The sequence below is a fragment of the Lycium barbarum genome, chromosome 4 (genome assembly GCF_019175385.1).
Source record: "Lycium barbarum isolate Lr01 chromosome 4, ASM1917538v2, whole genome shotgun sequence".
NCBI lineage: Eukaryota > Viridiplantae > Streptophyta > Magnoliopsida > Solanales > Solanaceae > Lycium > Lycium barbarum.
The window spans coordinates 23,581,777-23,598,095 of record NC_083340.1 but is presented as its reverse complement, the minus strand read 5'-3'; the positions used below and the strand labels follow the sequence as shown (position 1 = coordinate 23,598,095).

At 33.9% G+C, this 16,319-nt stretch overlaps 1 protein-coding gene and 1 long non-coding RNA gene across 10 annotated transcripts; one reads left to right on the top strand and one right to left on the bottom strand.

Annotated features, from left to right (window-relative positions):
- The first annotated feature begins 345 nt into the window (after positions 1–345).
- Positions 346–3,828, top strand: LOC132638287 (uncharacterized). Of its 2 annotated transcripts, XR_009581659.1 has the most exons (7): positions 346–505; positions 686–756; positions 2,214–2,259; positions 2,349–2,505; positions 2,580–2,658; positions 2,734–2,866; positions 3,338–3,828. It is a non-coding gene; the product is annotated as an uncharacterized LOC132638287 (long non-coding RNA). The 2 variants fall into 2 exon arrangements; XR_009581660.1 differs by lacking the exon at positions 2,349–2,505 and having other exon boundaries at positions 347–505.
- A 5,038-nt stretch (positions 3,829–8,866) lies between these two features.
- LOC132635572 (probable N-acetylglucosaminyl-phosphatidylinositol de-N-acetylase) lies at positions 8,867–14,727 on the bottom strand. 8 transcript variants are annotated; one of them, XM_060352008.1, is made up of 11 exons: positions 14,408–14,727; positions 13,641–13,768; positions 13,396–13,456; positions 12,557–12,627; positions 12,090–12,154; positions 11,874–11,918; positions 11,715–11,795; positions 11,065–11,132; positions 10,116–10,194; positions 9,680–9,840; positions 8,867–9,270 (listed from the first exon to the last, which is right to left on the bottom strand). In XM_060352008.1, exons 2-11 carry the CDS (start codon positions 13,747–13,749, stop codon positions 9,204–9,206), a joined length of 807 nt encoding a protein of 268 aa, XP_060207991.1. In that variant the 5' UTR covers positions 13,750–13,768; positions 14,408–14,727; the 3' UTR covers positions 8,867–9,203. The 8 variants fall into 8 exon arrangements, with proteins under 8 accessions (XP_060207991.1, XP_060207987.1, XP_060207985.1 ...); XM_060352004.1 differs by having other exon boundaries at positions 13,641–13,785; positions 14,482–14,727; XM_060352002.1 differs by having other exon boundaries at positions 14,482–14,727.
- Between the last annotated feature and the right edge of the window lie 1,592 nt (positions 14,728–16,319).

The following is a 16,319-nucleotide window of genomic DNA, read 5'->3' as shown; positions in this document are numbered from 1 at the left end:
CCTAAACTAAGAGAAGAGAGAGAGTGAAATGAGAGAAATAATAATGCTGGGTATTAAATTTGTTGGGTTTGGGCGGGGCAGCGGGTACGGGTCATAAAAAGAGGAAGACCCGAGTTTTTGTGGGCACCGTTAGCATAAGGTCAGATATGGCGCAAAAAAAACGTTGGGGGCATACTCAAGCAAACCTTTTAACGATGGGCATATGTGTACAATTTCGGAAAGGTTAGGGGCATATCTGAGCCTTTGCCGTATATATTTTACCATATTATAGAAATCATAGTTGGGAGGACCAACACATGGACGAACAGGGGTATAATAGAAATTACAAATGTTTGTCAACGATAATTTTGTATTTAGCCCTCAGTTAGAAGCTTCCACTTTCGTTTACTAATCTATTATCTCACAATAGCTCAAAACTCATATCAGCAAACATTGGTCTCACTGCTTCGAATCTGCAGATTAGGGTCTCTGAAGTTCTCTTTGCTCTTCACTCTTCCAACTTCAGGTATCTTCTGATTTTTGGTATTTTTCCTTGCTTCTTTCATCCCCCCCCCGCCCCCCCCCCCCCCCCCCCCCCCGCCTTTTCCATTAGACTCTTTACAGTACTTTTATTTTCCTACTCTTTTAGACTCAGTTAGAAGCTTCCACTTTCTTCTACTAATGTGTATATTGCCCATATATTCAGTCTCTGCTCAAACAAAATTAACAAGCACTCAAGTCTTATTGCTTCCATCTCATTCTATAAGTGTTTTTCTGGTAAGTTTCTCGGTTCGCTCTTTGAATTTCTCCGGTGTTTCTACTGATTGCGATGATAAAAAAAAATTCTCTTTTTTTGTCGAGTATTTTATTCCACTACTTTTGATGAGTATATGATAGGTTTTCTGGTGGTTTGGTAGTTTATTGTAGAATTTTATATGGCTATTATGTTGATTTTAGTAATTTGGGGTTCATAGCAATCTTAGGTTTCTTCCAATTTTTCAATTTTAGAAAAAGAAAAGGCAACACCAGTTTAGAAATTGGGTTTTTTCCTTTGTTCAAGATTTTTATGAATATGTTGATATTAAAACTTTCCTTGCTTTTATTAAATGGCACTCCTTTTAAAATTTGTTAGTTTGATGTCATTAGCTTATACTCCAACTTTATTTTTTTGACTAATTTAACTGATTGTGATTAAAAAAAAAAACTTTATTTTCTTTGTTGGGTATATTATTCCACTACTTTTGATGGGTATATGATAAGTTTCCTAGTGGTTTGGTAGTTTATTGTAGAATTTTGTACTTGCATGTTCCTAATTTGGTTGGGTTTACTCATGCAGGGGCAGAGCTAGCCTTGCCCGAGGGGTGTCGACACCCCTTCGCTGGAAAATTACATTGTATAGATAGGTGAAATTTTGGTTTTATAGGTATATATAGCAGTGTTTACACCCCTTGACACAAGCAATGTTTAATTCAGTGGTTAAGGGGTTGCGAAAATTCCCTAAGGTCCCGTGTTTGAACCTGGGTTGTGACATATCTATATTTTTTGACACCTCTTAATATGAATCTTGGCTCCACCATTGTACTCATGAATGTTTGAAAATTGGTTTTTCCCCATCTTATTTTGCTTGCCTTCTCCATACAAATTGGTAGTAAAGATGAGAATATAGGCCGTTTGAGCACAAAAGAGAAGAGGAGGTTTGAGGAAGATGACCGAGTAATTTGTCTATTCCTCTTCCTCTTGGGCCTTGGCAATTGTTGAGTCATGCCCTCATTATCTTGAAGTGAGAGAAACAGAGACAGACATAAGGAAGATGAATTAGCTGAGTTAAATATGTCGGTGTTGATAAAAATCAGGTAGGTCAATTACCAATTCTTCAACCAATTTGCAGTAGTTAATGCTAACAACCGGAAGAACTTCTCAAGTTAATGCTAACAACTGGAAGAACTTCTCATACTTGAATATATTGCTTTCTGAGCCTAGCTACTGTTTCGATATGTCAACCAAATTACTTGAGAATTGAGATGGATTATACGAAATTGTGCAGTTTTAGTGGTCTTGGATCAGTTGGTTCACATAAAAAATAAATATAACAAGATGAGGAAAGAAGATAGTAATAACTAACCGCTGGTGGAAATTGCCAGAGAATCTTGCTAGAGCACATAAACTCTTAGGACTAATTTATTTGATGGAAATAAATAATTAGTTCATAACTATGTTCCCTCCAAAATATGCAGGTCGCAATCAAAATAGGTGCTGGGAGATTATTGTTGTTGACAATCAGTAAGTACAACATTAATTTCAAATTATATGCCCTTGTTTTCCTTTGGAAGTATTTGTATATCCTTACGATAGATGATCAAAAAAATCAGCATTATATTCCTCGCACTCTCAAGAAAAAATAGTTTCTACTCACTTTATGAGAGGACTTCGGAGAAATTGAAGGAATTGAGCTCCAAGCTAAAATGGAAAAGGATGAAGAGTTCCTTGTGATCCTTAGAAGGAGTATAGGAATATCTTCTTATCAGGGTATGCACATATTAAAATATTTTACTTACATATTTTTATTTAATACAACATTACACATACATTGTGCCATACAGGTTTATCGCTGCAAACTAGATTTAACTCAACAATACACATAAATCCTGCTTACCCATAGGCGTTGGAGCTCATCAACCGGTACCAACTTTTCAGCCTTACTTTTTAACTTGCCCTTCAACGGCATATTGAATACTTTATTTGGTGTGACAATAGGGCAAAAACAAACAAACACATGCTTTCAAGTTATGCATCAGCTAGCTTCTCTACGTCATCAATGTCTCTCACAGTAACTCCTGCTCAGCAGCAAATTATTATCCCCATTGCAGAAATTTCATCACAAACTATGGTAAGTATTTCACTTATCTAGATTTGAATACGTTTATTCATGAAACAGAGTAATATACATGTGCTTTTCATCTTCCTTGATAGATTGGATTTTTTCTATGTTGAGGCAGAAATGTTTATTTCAAATGAGCTGCAGAAATTTTGTGTGCTTGAATGTTCAGGATGCAAAAACATAAAAAGCACACTAAAGAAAGAAGAGAATTTGAATGCACAAAGTGTAATCGATAGACAACATTAGTGCCTCGCATTACGTTTTTACCATACATATAAATTTCTTCCCCACAAAATATAACATACGTGTACAAATATTAAACTCAATATGGTTCCAGGTGTACCTTCCAAATTGATCTTATTGATGACAGTGGGTGATAAGTTGGTATTTTACCAACTTATTTCTTCTTTAATCTTAGATTATTGTTATGTTTTGATTGAGAAAATAGTGCATTTAATGTCTTTTACTTCTATTTTATAGGTTCATATGATTGATAAGAGCTTTGGAAGAAACCAAGTGAAAAACAAGTCAAAAAGAGACCAAATTGAAGAAAACTGAAAAAGCGGCTAAAAATGCAAAAAGGGGACAGATTTGCAAAAATGGGACAGAACTGCAAAAAGGGGACAGAACTGCAAAAACTGAAATCTGGGGCATATTTTGTCATTTTTGGACTTGAAAAAATTGGGAAATATAAAAAGGAAGACTTGGGGGAAAACATTTTCATCATTGACATAAACACAAGACTTGGAGAGCTAGGGTTCTAACACCCACACTTGGGGATTGAAGATTTGAAGTTTTGATGAGAAATTTCTTATCTCTTTACTCATTTCTTCAATTTCCTTGCTATGTATTGAATATCTAAGTGTGTAGTATTTCATTTCTATACCTGAACCTTGTTTATGGAAGTATACATTGTTAAAGTTTAGATTGAAACTCTTGTTTTGCTTATGGATTGAATGATTTTTATTCCTAATAAAGTGAGTTAATGTTGTTTTAATTATTCTTGTTCTTTAATGTTTCTTAAGGGAATTGCTAACCCTAGAACTCACTCATTTATTTCGGTTTAAACTCGGAAGAGGCAAACTCGGGATTGGGAAAGAATAATTAACAAGGATTTGGGGCGTTAACCCTCATCTAATGGAAATCGACCTAGGGATAGGCGACACCACTTGTATCCATATTCGGGTGTTCTTAATGCTCCTAATTGCTTTAGGAATATTCAATTAGGTAGTCTAGTTAGTTTTCGGAAGAAGCTAATTTAGAGTCATTATCCGAGGCTAAGTAATATAAACTCACCATTAGTTGTAAATCATGAAATACATTGGATCGTTACTTGAGCGTAATTTCCTTTGTATCCATTCTCGTGGTCAGTGATCGTTTTATTTGCTTTCTAGGTTAGTTTATGTTTTCACAATTAGTTATAATTTTCTCTCTAAATAACCTTTAAGTGTTTGGCATAGCTATTGTTGGTGATAATTCCTAATTTTCCTAATCGCCTATATATTGTTCTCTGTGGGATCAACCCCGACTCATAGTTGGGTAAATTATATTTGCATACGACCATGCTCGTTCTAATTAATAGGGTGGATTTGAACGTTATCAGTTGGTCGATTACGGCATTAATTTCTGGAGATATAGCTGAGAAGATGCTCTCCATGATATATTTGAAACAACTTTGGTCAAGGTTGCCACTTATTTATATGTAGTAGTATACTTCATATATGTTTTTGATTTGCTATTTCTGCAAAAATCAGCCACAACTAAATTGTTTTAGCATGCAAAACACTATCTATATAAGTGTTCACAACAGCTTCATGCTTATTAGATATTTTATTAAATCTAAGAAATGACTCTTCCCGCTTGCAGAATCAACTTCTGTCCATTGACCTTGTTTATAAGATGTTTTGGGACAGACTTTTCCGAATTCAATTAAAAAGGTCATCCTGGGGAAGCTCAAACGACACACATAAAACTGTATCAATTTTGTCCTACATAGAAGGGAACCAATCTTTCCACCTAGCATTAATCAGAGGAACACCAAAAAAACTGAAGTCTCTAAGTAAAAGTGAGGTAGACATGGAGGAAACAGTTATTGCATCTGACTCTTCAAGCACAAGGCTGAAAGGTCAACCACCTACACCAGCAAAAAAGCCGTAAAAGGTCAGTCTACTCAAATACTTACAGTTCAGTTTGATCAGACTTTTGAATTGACACGCTTGAGATATAATATAAGTTAGATTTTCCTTTTGACCATCTTTATAACGTTTAATTGCTGGAAGTGTCATCCTTATTTTTGTAACTTTTGCTTACTAGAAAAGAGATGTTTTTGGAATCAAGTTTGTACAACTTTGCTCGGTAGGGAGGACTGATCATTAGGAACTAAGGAGAAAGAAGTAACGAAGATGCTATGCAGGTTATTCAGCTTTTTTTGCCAGCCTCAACATTGCACATTCACATGTAAGTAGATATGCAGCCTTTTGTTAAATTTTTCTGATGAAATCAAAAAAGTCGAACGTCAAGATGCAAATGTGGATTAAGTTAAAAATTCAAGCTCGGAGGGTAGAATGGATGAATGCTTGAGTATATGTTTTAATTTTAAAGCTAAGAAATATATGTTTTGTTGTGGTCTTTTCTTCAGATAGGACACAAAAATTCAAAAGCTAGATTCTCACAAATCCTTCCCTCCCCTTTTTCTATGATTATGTGCAGCTTATCTTCCTGTTGTGAGGTGGTTTCTTACTTTCACCATTTCCAATGCAATTTTTTATTTGGGTGGGAGTACCTTAAAATTTGACTAAAATCTTCATCATCTTAAACAAGACATTTTACAAGACTAAATGAGGGATGGGTTGACGTACATGACCGTAACTATTTGAGCCTTTTGTTCCTTTTTGCTTTAATGCCAATTAAAATAAGTGGATTAGAAGCATAAGAGAATGTAATGTATGCATTTTTCTCTTGAAAGTTTTTGGTTCAAATTTGCAAAGACTGTTGTATCAAGTTTTGATGTTGGAACTTTAATTTCCTTAGCAAGGCCTTGCTGTTTGATATAGGTCCACTGTATTTAGTTAACGCAAGGATTGAAGAAAAGCATGCTTTTAGATATACTTATGGTTCATCACTTTGTATTGTGCATGATTAAAAATTGTCATAATTACCTATCTCCCTAGAGGCACATGTTCTGCCCTGTGTTAAACATGTGTACTATTTTGTCTCCCTAGCACACAGCAGCCCGGCTTAATTCTATAGTAGAGCTATTTGAAATAGAAGCACGTTACATACGTTTGACCTATAAAATGTTGGTTATTTTCTGACGGATATTGTTCTAATTTTAGCCCCATGTTGGTTTGTTATTTAATCTTGTTCTCTTTATCAATTTTCTGATTGATAGTAATGCTATTTCATGGCAGTTGAGTTTTATGTGTTCATATGAAATTGAAGATCTATTTCTTGATAGGGAAGCCTTAAGTTTGAAGTTCATGAATTGTGCATCTCTCTATACATTTTACATATATACATGTTGTCCACAACTTCTGTACATATAATATTAGTTTTAACTTTTCAATAGATTTGTGTTTTCATTGAGGATGTGCCTTATTTTGGACAATCTTATTTTCTGAAAACAAATCATATGTATCTTCAGATTTTCTAAGAGTATAGGTTGATTTAAGTCAAATGACTTACCCAGTTTCAATTGGGAATATAGCTGTTGGATATATTAGGGAGAGCTAATATTATCGTATTTAATTTCCTTGTATATTTTTGAATGAAAGTGCAAGCTTAATTAAGTGAATTTCGGGTGTGGGGAGTTCTAATTTGACTCAGGATTAAATGGAAGTGTGCAGAAGCTACAAAGCTTGACCTTTTCATTTTCACTCCAGCATAAATGGATTTTGGTTAACACACTTTCACTACTTTCTCTATTTTTTCCCATTAGATGTTGTCCAGAAATCTAAAATTAAACTATATAAAGGTCTGTTTGTTGAAATTTCGCCTAGGTGAAAGAGATGTATCTTTCAAGCTATCTCTCTGTGATCTCTATTTAAGTATTCATCTCAATTTCAACTTGCTTAGTTGATGATTAGTATTTTACCTTTTTTTGAAGGTACTTCAAAATACCTCCCTACTATGTGGTTTTTGGAATAGCAAAGGTAGGCGACTAAGATTAGGGGATTGTAGCTCCTGCTCATATGAAATGATAAATTAAAGACGTTATTTGAATATAGTTATGCTAAACAATGTACTTATCTTTTGTTATGGTATCCGGCTTTCATATATAACAAATCATGGCTTCCTGGTAATGTCCATTGCATAAGTGTGAAGGTTGTTGCTACCATTTTCAGTTTTTCCCCAAATTAACTATCGCTACTTTGCTACCTAACGAGTCGATAAATATTGAATTATGCACTAATCATCAACTGCTACATTAACAGCAATCAGTAGCGCCAATGTCTGTAATGCAAATTGTAAAAACCATTTCCAAAACTTAGACCTATATATATTAATTTGCATCTTCAACAGCAAGCTGAGTCGCAGCTTAGTTGTGGTACTAATTTACCTACTAGCACTAACTATACGTAAAATTGATGCCTAAGAGTTGGGCCTGTGCTCGGTACGGGCCTTGCCCATCTAGTCTTTTCTCTATTATTTAGAAGCTAACAAGTGGGGTACGAACGCTGCATCATAACGTTGTACAAAAGGTAGTACGAGTTATACTATAAAGTGGGGCCTATCTAATTGGTAAATTCTAGATACGTGTCCTGCATCAACATATTGTATAAAAAGTAAGGTGACTTGTACTTTAAACTTGGCCTTATCTAGAGGTGGAAATGATACGGTATTTGAAACTTGGATATCATAATTTCGATTTTCAATTTCTAAAAATGCTATATCATTACCATACCAAATTAAGTCGGTATGGTTAGGTATTTTTAAATTCGATTTCGATATTTTGCAATACGGTCTATACAATAATTTGTTCGACTTCGACTTATATATATCATATCACATACAGTTATGACTTCAGCTATTCAAGAAACTTATTAGGTAGTATCTCACATGTCTATTGGAATTTTCTAGCAGCCCGTTGCCAAACCCTTTTCCCATTTAGCGACCCGTGTTTCTACATTTTTACTTTGGAGACTTTGGGATTCTCAGCTGTCAGCACCTTTAGCTCTTTCTATATTGGTTTGAAAATCAAAACTGCTATTTTTCACTTTTTGAAATCCATCCTAAAGAAAACCCAAATAAGATGATACTATCGTGTATTAGGGGAAAAAGAGAAGATATTTCTTGATTACTTGCATGAATAAGTGTATGTTCTTGCTTTTCCTTTATTGATATAAGAGTTTGTGTAATATACGTATGTGTTATTTATTTCAGTCTCTATGTTTCTTTGTAAAATAATAATTTCGGAGAGAGTCCAATTTATTGTTGTCAATATATTTATCGACGTCTTGTATATGGCGTCATGGGCATGGGTAGGGCCACAGTGGTGGTTACGAGTTCAGCGGAACTCAGAAATTTTGGCTCAAAGTTAATTAGATTTCTCAATGTCATTCAAACTTGGTGAAATTGTGTAGTAAAGTCACTTATCTTATTTTTGTATCAATAAAATAACTCAAATCTTTCACTTTTCTTATTCTTTTGTTGTACCTTATGTCAAAGAGCACTCGACGCCAGCGAGATATTGAGTAGTGATTCCCATGAAAATCTTTAATATAATATGTGTTCGATTCTCACTGCCACCATTCCATTTCTACATGTGACATAAAAATATAAGAAAAAGGGCAATTGACGACATTCGAGTTGCAACTATCTTATACAAGTTTTTAAGTGTTAGTTACGGATAATGGAGTCAAGTAAAAGCAGTGCAAGCATTACATTTCTCTTCCTCAATTTGCTCTCTAGCCAATGGTTAAAAACCCACTCTTAAAAGACACTTTCAAATCTCAAACCAAAAGTATGGCAACAATGTTGTTAAAAAGAGGAACCCAAAAAAGAAAGAGATAAAGGAAAAATAGTCTTTGATTAACTTTGCTTTGTGCCACCAAAACCATATTTTCACCAAAACAAAAGCACGAAGCATTTTAATAAAAAGAGCATGAAGTCGGACTGCAATGTAGGTACCGCACACCGGGTGGGGGGCCAAACTAAAAAAGCTGGTTCTAACTATTTCTGCAATTACCAATAATTCTAAAACTGCCGGGAACTTGGAGATGTGGAACTTCAGCTTAGATGATCAACTGAGTGGTTTTACCTACTATTCCCATTTAAGTGTTGTTAAAGCAACATCTAGCTGATCTTCCTTTCAAGTGTCTTGGTGAACCAATAACCTTGCATGTATCTAATTGATCTTCTTAAGGCAGTTAACATATGTGTAACTTGAGAAAGAAACAAATAGCTTGCGAAACCTGAAAAGCCAAACCAAAAGATAGTTACAACAACATGTAATGTGTGTGGACTGCAATCTAGAAAACGTTTTGATACACAGCTTTTGGGAAGACCCCTTTTAAGCATCTACCGATGCATTAGTCCCAAGAGTTATTACTTTTCTAGAAAATGTCTTGATGTACACTGCAAGTTATACATCAAGGACAACTGTGTGATGACTTGCAATCTAGAGGATGTGCCTTATAGATCATCTACTATTTGATTTATCTTCTCCCTTTCCTCCCATAATGGAATAAATCACAACTCCCCAGAGGCAAAAGGAAATGAATATCTTCTTGTCCTTTATTTCTTCTTCGTTTTTTTTTTTTTTTCAAACTTCCCTTACTTGTGTACCATCTTAAGCAAGACAATAGCAAAGGTATTACATACCAAACCCACTGACTCTTGTGCTGAGCCATTGCAGCTAAGGTCCTTCTGGGATGTTCATTTAGCAAGCAACGCACCACTCCACTTAAATGGAACTTGGCAGATACGAGCGACAACCATATGTCAACTGGTCCACTGTACTTGCGCAATATGTTAGTGCTAACCTGAAAATGATTAATCACCAAGCTCCCACTTCAAAAACTTAAACCATAAAATTGTGAGAGGCAAATTGGATTCCAACCGTAGTCGTAGAAATGCAAAACCAATTAACCTTTGAATTCTTCAAGCTATGATACTCCCAAGAAAAAGATGAGCTTAAAAGAGATGACATGGTCAAGTAAATTTATAAAGTCGACCCCAACTTGCTTGGAATTGAGACATAGACATAGTTGTTGTATGATGTTCGCAACAAATTAACATAAAAATCTACAAGTATTACCAAAGGTAAAGAGACAAGGGAAGAACTCACAAGCTCCCAGGCATCAACTTCTTTATGTGAAGAACCTTGCAATAGTTTTCTGCGTTTAAAGAAAACATTTTATAGAGATGTGCTACAAAGTATGGAAGTTGAAAGACATTTGTTTCTATAAGGTACAAATTTTATTAACAGCATGGGCAGTCGAAAGACATGAAATAGAAGTGCGACCTATATGTTCTAACAAAGTAGATATTGCAAGGAAATTTAATTACAATATAAAGCTACTAATTCTAGGCCTTACATATTTCACTACCAAAAATTTCAGAAAACTAGTGGGAGAGTATACTACAACAACAATTATGCCTCAATCCCAAACCCAAGTTGGAGATGACTATATGAATCCTCACTGACCATGTGACTCTATTTAAGCTCATCTCAAGATGTCATCATACAAAAAGGGAAAAAAGAAAAAAAGTACTAGAATTCTTCATAGTTTCTACTGGTATATAAAATCTCTGATACGACTCCAAGAAATCATAGGATCTAAAGTAAACGTACAAACATGATTATCATAACGGGAGAACTATGCTTTAGTTGATCTGCTAAGTCTTGAAGAAGATTTAGTTTGAAGTCCTACATCTACAGAAGAGTTTCCAACTCATCAATGTTTCCTTGTCATACAAAATACACAACACTTTATCGGCATGAAAAATAATTATAGATTCAACAAAAGAGAAGTAAATAATCCCTTATAATGATGCCTATTCAAAAAACTTAATCAAGTGTAAGATATCAAACTAGAAAGAAACAGGATCATTATGAAACTTTGCTAGTATTAAATCACTGTCAATATTAAATAAATCTGTTTATAACATCTGCAAGAGCACCTCCAAGTAATACCAGAATATGGTGACTAATTTCCTTAGCAAAAGCAATACCAATAGCCACCAGAATAGGATGAATAACTTACCGTACACCTTGATGAACATCTTGATGGTTACAGTGACCTGAGACTCCGTAATTATCAAAAGTTATGACCTGGAAAACAAAAGTCATGAGATGAAAAGGTGACATATATAAGATTTTCCTTATTTGGAACTTAATGCGGTTGCCCCCATCTTTCTTTATGCAAGATTCGTCTTCCCTTGTGAAAGTCAGTCCTTATTATACCAAACACTAAAGCTTGCATAAACACAAGGGTCTATCACATTAATATTTTGTACTTGTTTCAAAGGTACTTGGTATATTTTGTAGACACCAGGTAAGGAGTTTGTAATCCATTCTATTGGGTTCTCTACTTAAAATCCAGAATGGTAGGGCTCAATTAAGTCATAATAATGGATTCTTCCGTATAAATTCCAAAAGTAGAGGTAAATCAAATCAAATTGATTCATGGCATCTGAAATGAAAACTATATTCTTTATATTCAACTAAAATGAACAAATAAACAAAGGATATATCTTCAGATCAAGATTTTAATCTAATGAAGTAGAAAAACCCCTAATACAATGAAGTCAACGGGAGGAAGCATAAACTTAATACTACCAAAGAAGCACAAGCTACAGAAGATTATCCGGAAGGACATCATAGTTGAACAGAATAATTACTTAAATCACTTACCAAATCAATTGCACAATTGACAATTTCCTCCTTGATAATCTTTGACAATAAATTGGAGTTCCATGATTTGCCAAAACCATCCTAGTCAGAACTAGGCTTTAGAACTCTGCTTAAACTTTAAGAACATATAGATATACCATTCTGATACAACCAGAATACCTGTAGATCTGGATGGTCAAGGACTTTCACTTGCTTTTGTGGAACCTATATGAGTAAATAGAGAACAGAAAGATCAATGACTCATATCTGACTAGCTTTTCCAACATTTTACAAAAACCTCTGTTATAGTAATCCGCAGAAAATAGAGGAATGCAGGAACAATTGCGTGAAAGACAACATAAAAGATGATAGATTTAGCATTAAAATTCACATCACCTTAAGCACAATCGAGGCTAAATAAAGTTCGTCTAATCTGACATTGCCCATACCATCTGCATTACCTATATTTCAGTACAATGCAACAAAGCAGAAACAAAATACTGAAAGTTAGCATCAGTAATAGACTCTTGGTTATCTAGGATAAAGATTTGCTAAAGGACAGTTCTAGTGTTTTGCGTTCCGATCACTTAAACATTCTAAAGTTGAAAAGAACTGCAATAATTCAAATTCAGAAGCGAAACTCAGGTTTAACAACAGTGCTTGAATTGGATCATACTTTTAAGATCAATTGCTATAGTATTTCAACTGGTTCAAAAATCAACTTTTCATTTTAGGTTTTACTTTTTGTGTCATGAGATACATATACGGCAACCAAAATATGCATGCCACTAAAAAAATAGGCATAAACGAAATGTTTTGATTCAGCATCTGCAACAGAAATTGAAATATTTTAAAAGACTTACCAGTTGACATGCATAATATGTGCAAATTACATCCTCTCGAAGACAAATAATTAAGGGTTGGAGTAAAGAACCTATATAGAGTAAAAAGCACCATGAGTCATTATCATCTCAATGGTAATACTCTGTAGTCTGTACAACAGATAGATACAAAACTGGTTACTTAATAACAAGATTACCTAAACATTAAAAGGTCATTGTATCATATGTGGGAACTGACATCTACAGGTAGAGACACATAAACAATCAACTTACATCAACAGTTATGATCCTTGTTACCAACTACATTTTTAACACAATTTGCAAAGAAAAATATCGAGAAAAGGATGCCTCTCTTAGAACAAGCCTAAAGGAAATTTGATAAAATTTATAAAGAGAAAGGAAAACATTTCTTAGGTCATAGATTTTCAAGTATCATATGTATCAGGACATCATATGCTTAACAAAACAAACCAAAACAAAAAGTTTGAAATCATAATTTGTATAAAGACAAATCAAATTTCAGTTCTTTAATAACCTATATTTAACAAGGGGGTAATAATTGAATCTTGTAGTTGAGCCCACCAAATCTCAAGATGGACGTAAGAATTCATGGGACTTCTTATTCTGTGAATGTGTGTTCAACTATGAGCTCAACTAATTAAATTTTGTTTCAACTGAGCAACTTTGTATTACGGTATAACAAATGATACATAGGGCTCTCATAATCTTGATCACAACTAACATATAGTTCCAAGTGTCATAGCCTGCAACTCCATCTATAGCAATTCAAAAGTTCGCATTTCACAAAAAAATTATGACAGGAAAAAATGACAACTCAAACTCAACACGTTCAACCTTACATAGACTCATCATCAGGATGAGCGATAACCAACAAGACATTTCTCTTGCAAAACACTCCACCTGAAACATAAAAGAATATACATATTAAGAAGGGAAGCAACTAGCTGTAGAACAAACACTACAGGGGAAGTTGTGTGCATGCCTGTATTTAGATTCTAAAAGAGTAGTGAATAACAATGCCGAGGCAGCCAGTAAATACAAAAGAAAACAAGAATTGATATTTCGTAGAGAAGTCACCACATACCATCATTTAAAACTGCAGCTTGTGAGGCAGAGAGAGATTCTAGTAGAATCTTAAAGAGTGAAGCCACCCACAGCACAACCAATGTAACCATAATTACTAGCCACTCCATTTAATTTTTACTAGCAGAACTACAGATAGCACAGAACTGTATCAGCATGCAAATCTAAAATGAGTTAAAGAGAAAACAGGAACCTCCCCAGAATGTGGCAGAATAAATCAAACAGAACTATAAAAAATAAAATTACATCAGAACCATAGTAAAAACAAGAGAATCGGACAGAACAAATCAACAGAACTATACAGAATAAATCTAACCTACTCGTCCTCACTGAAATACTCCTTCAACATCAACCAAATAAACACAACTACTTAGATAATTCATCTACTTCTCTAACCATTACAACATTACAAAAATCAGGCCTGTAACGTAAAGAAATGAATCTTGAGCCTAACTCAACCATACTTAAACAACCGGTGTGGGATATTTTAACACCCCACCTCACGCTCAGGGCTAGACATATTAATATGGGGCCCACTATCGGGAAATAATGATTGAGACAAGCCTTGCTCTGATACCACGTAAAGAAATGAATTTTGGATCCAAAGAAGTACACCCATCCCTACATATTTTAACATGTAATACCAAAAACCCACGTTGCTACAGTCCCTCGTCTAGGATGACCATTAATTATTCAAGCCAAAACTTAAAAACTTACCTGTAAATCAGTGAGAATATCAAAAAATTAAATAAAGACACACAGATATACCTTCTACTTTTTCTTATATTAGTAGCTTTTAGAAAAGAGTGGATCTCTATAATCAGAGAACTAGTGAGATTTACCCATTAAAAAAAGTCCTCCAAATGGTTGACAAACATTTTGTATAAAATCAAGAATTTTAGAATCATAGAAGCTTCTTTAAAACCTACAAAGTTTTCCTTCATAGTAGATTGCAAGTAATATCCCCCATTTTCGCCTAATTGCTGGACAAGAGACGAATTAATTAGGGGGAAATGGGTTTTGTGGACGTAATTAGAGAGGAAATTTGGGTCTCTTTGTTACTGCTGGTACCATTTTTGAGTGAAGTATAAATTCTTTGTTACTACTAAGGTTTAATTTTATCTATTTTAAATTATTTAAAGAAAGAAAATTTGAAAAATAAAAATAACTCACTAACAGACAAATTTCATATGAAGTATATAAAATTAAATAAAATATAGGAAAAAAAAGTTTGAAATGGATTAATGCAATATTATTTCACAATTTTCAATAAATTGGAGAGATTCTTAAAATATTTTAAAAATTATAAAAAGTTGAAGATAATTTAATTAAGCTAAAAATTTCTAAACAAAGAAAATACATAGATATTTCTTTTCTTAACAAAACAAAGTATAAGCTAATATCTAAAAACAATCTAAGATGAGAGTGTTTCATTTTTTAATTTATTTTTCAAACATAAAAGTCAATATAAAAGCTCCAAAATTAATGCGTCGTCATAAATACTTTTGAATCAAATTTTGTTCAGGGTGAGATAAATATTTTAGTACTTAATGCGATTTAAGTATAATTGTCAATAAAACTTTATTTTCTGTGACGACTATAAGGATCGCAACAAATACACTTACCTACTACTACGACAACTAAAGGTGCCCTACATAAGGTCGTCACTAAAACCTAATTTCTTGTAGTGATGCTTGGCCATAGGTTAATGTGCTAACATAGCCATAGTGTTGTCTTTCTTGGCAAGCTTATCCTTCTGTTTCCTTGAAGTATTTGGTAGACATTTCAACATGACAAGAAGAGAAAGAGTCAAATTGAAGCAGGAGGAAAAATATAGACGAAAAAATGGTGCTGGAAATGGACTTAATGCTATACTAAGAAGTGATAAGATGATTGAAAAACATAGAAAGAGACCTGATTCCAATAGAGTACAAAAGAGATATTCAATGTTGTATGTGGTATTCAACTTATGAGCCATACGATAAAAACTTAGAAAAAGAGTGACAGGGCGTAGATTTAGAAGCATTGTAAGAGTAAATGAGAACAATTTGTATTTACGCTGGGTGATCCATAACACAGGCTATATCCTTGCTAAGAGGAGTGACAATAATTTATCACGAGAAGAAAAAAGATTTGTTCATTGACTCAAAGAAAGCATAAATGGAGTACTAAGAAAGGTCATTTGGTGGGTAGTGGAGATGAAAATAATCCATATTAAATATATAATGCAAATAAGCCTTGAAAACAAATTGTATTACCTAATTGTCCTCCAAGCAAGGCCAAAGCTGTTGCTTTCAATCAAAACTTTCTGCAGAAGAAAGAAGCTCACGGCCTTACAAATTCCTATTTGAATAAATTAGTCCTCCAAGTAGTAACATCGTTGCTAGAGACTAGAAGATCAAAATAGGGGTAAACTCCAGTTATTTTTCTTTTTAATTTAATTGAGACACCAGAAAAGCTAATTTATATCATGTTCTTTTCATTCCATTTAATCTGTTGTTTTCTATAACAAAGGTTGAGTTACATTTTATATGCAGAAAACCGACGACGAAATTTGTGCAAAGATATTGAATTCATGAAGCAGGTGCGTTAAGGTTGGTCATGTATTGATTGAGGCAAATTTCATACCTTACCATTTCTTTCTTTGGTGATTAAGCTCTTCTCTTGTCAATAGTTATCA

Bases quoted from the DNA above. Each gene is read 5' to 3' on its own strand.
- LOC132635572 (XM_060352008.1), bottom strand. From the start codon at position 13,749: ATGGAGTGGCTAGTAATTATGGTTACATTGGTTGTGCTGTGGGTGGCT. The intron at 12,628-13,395 runs GTAAGGTTGAAC...TACTCTATATAG, and splicing joins CATCCTGATGATGAGTCTAT to GTTCTTTACTCCAACCCTTA. The intron at 11,133-11,714 runs GTAAGTGATTTA...TTTGTTTTCCAG, and splicing joins TCAATTGTGCAATTGATTTG to GTCATAACTTTTGATAATTA.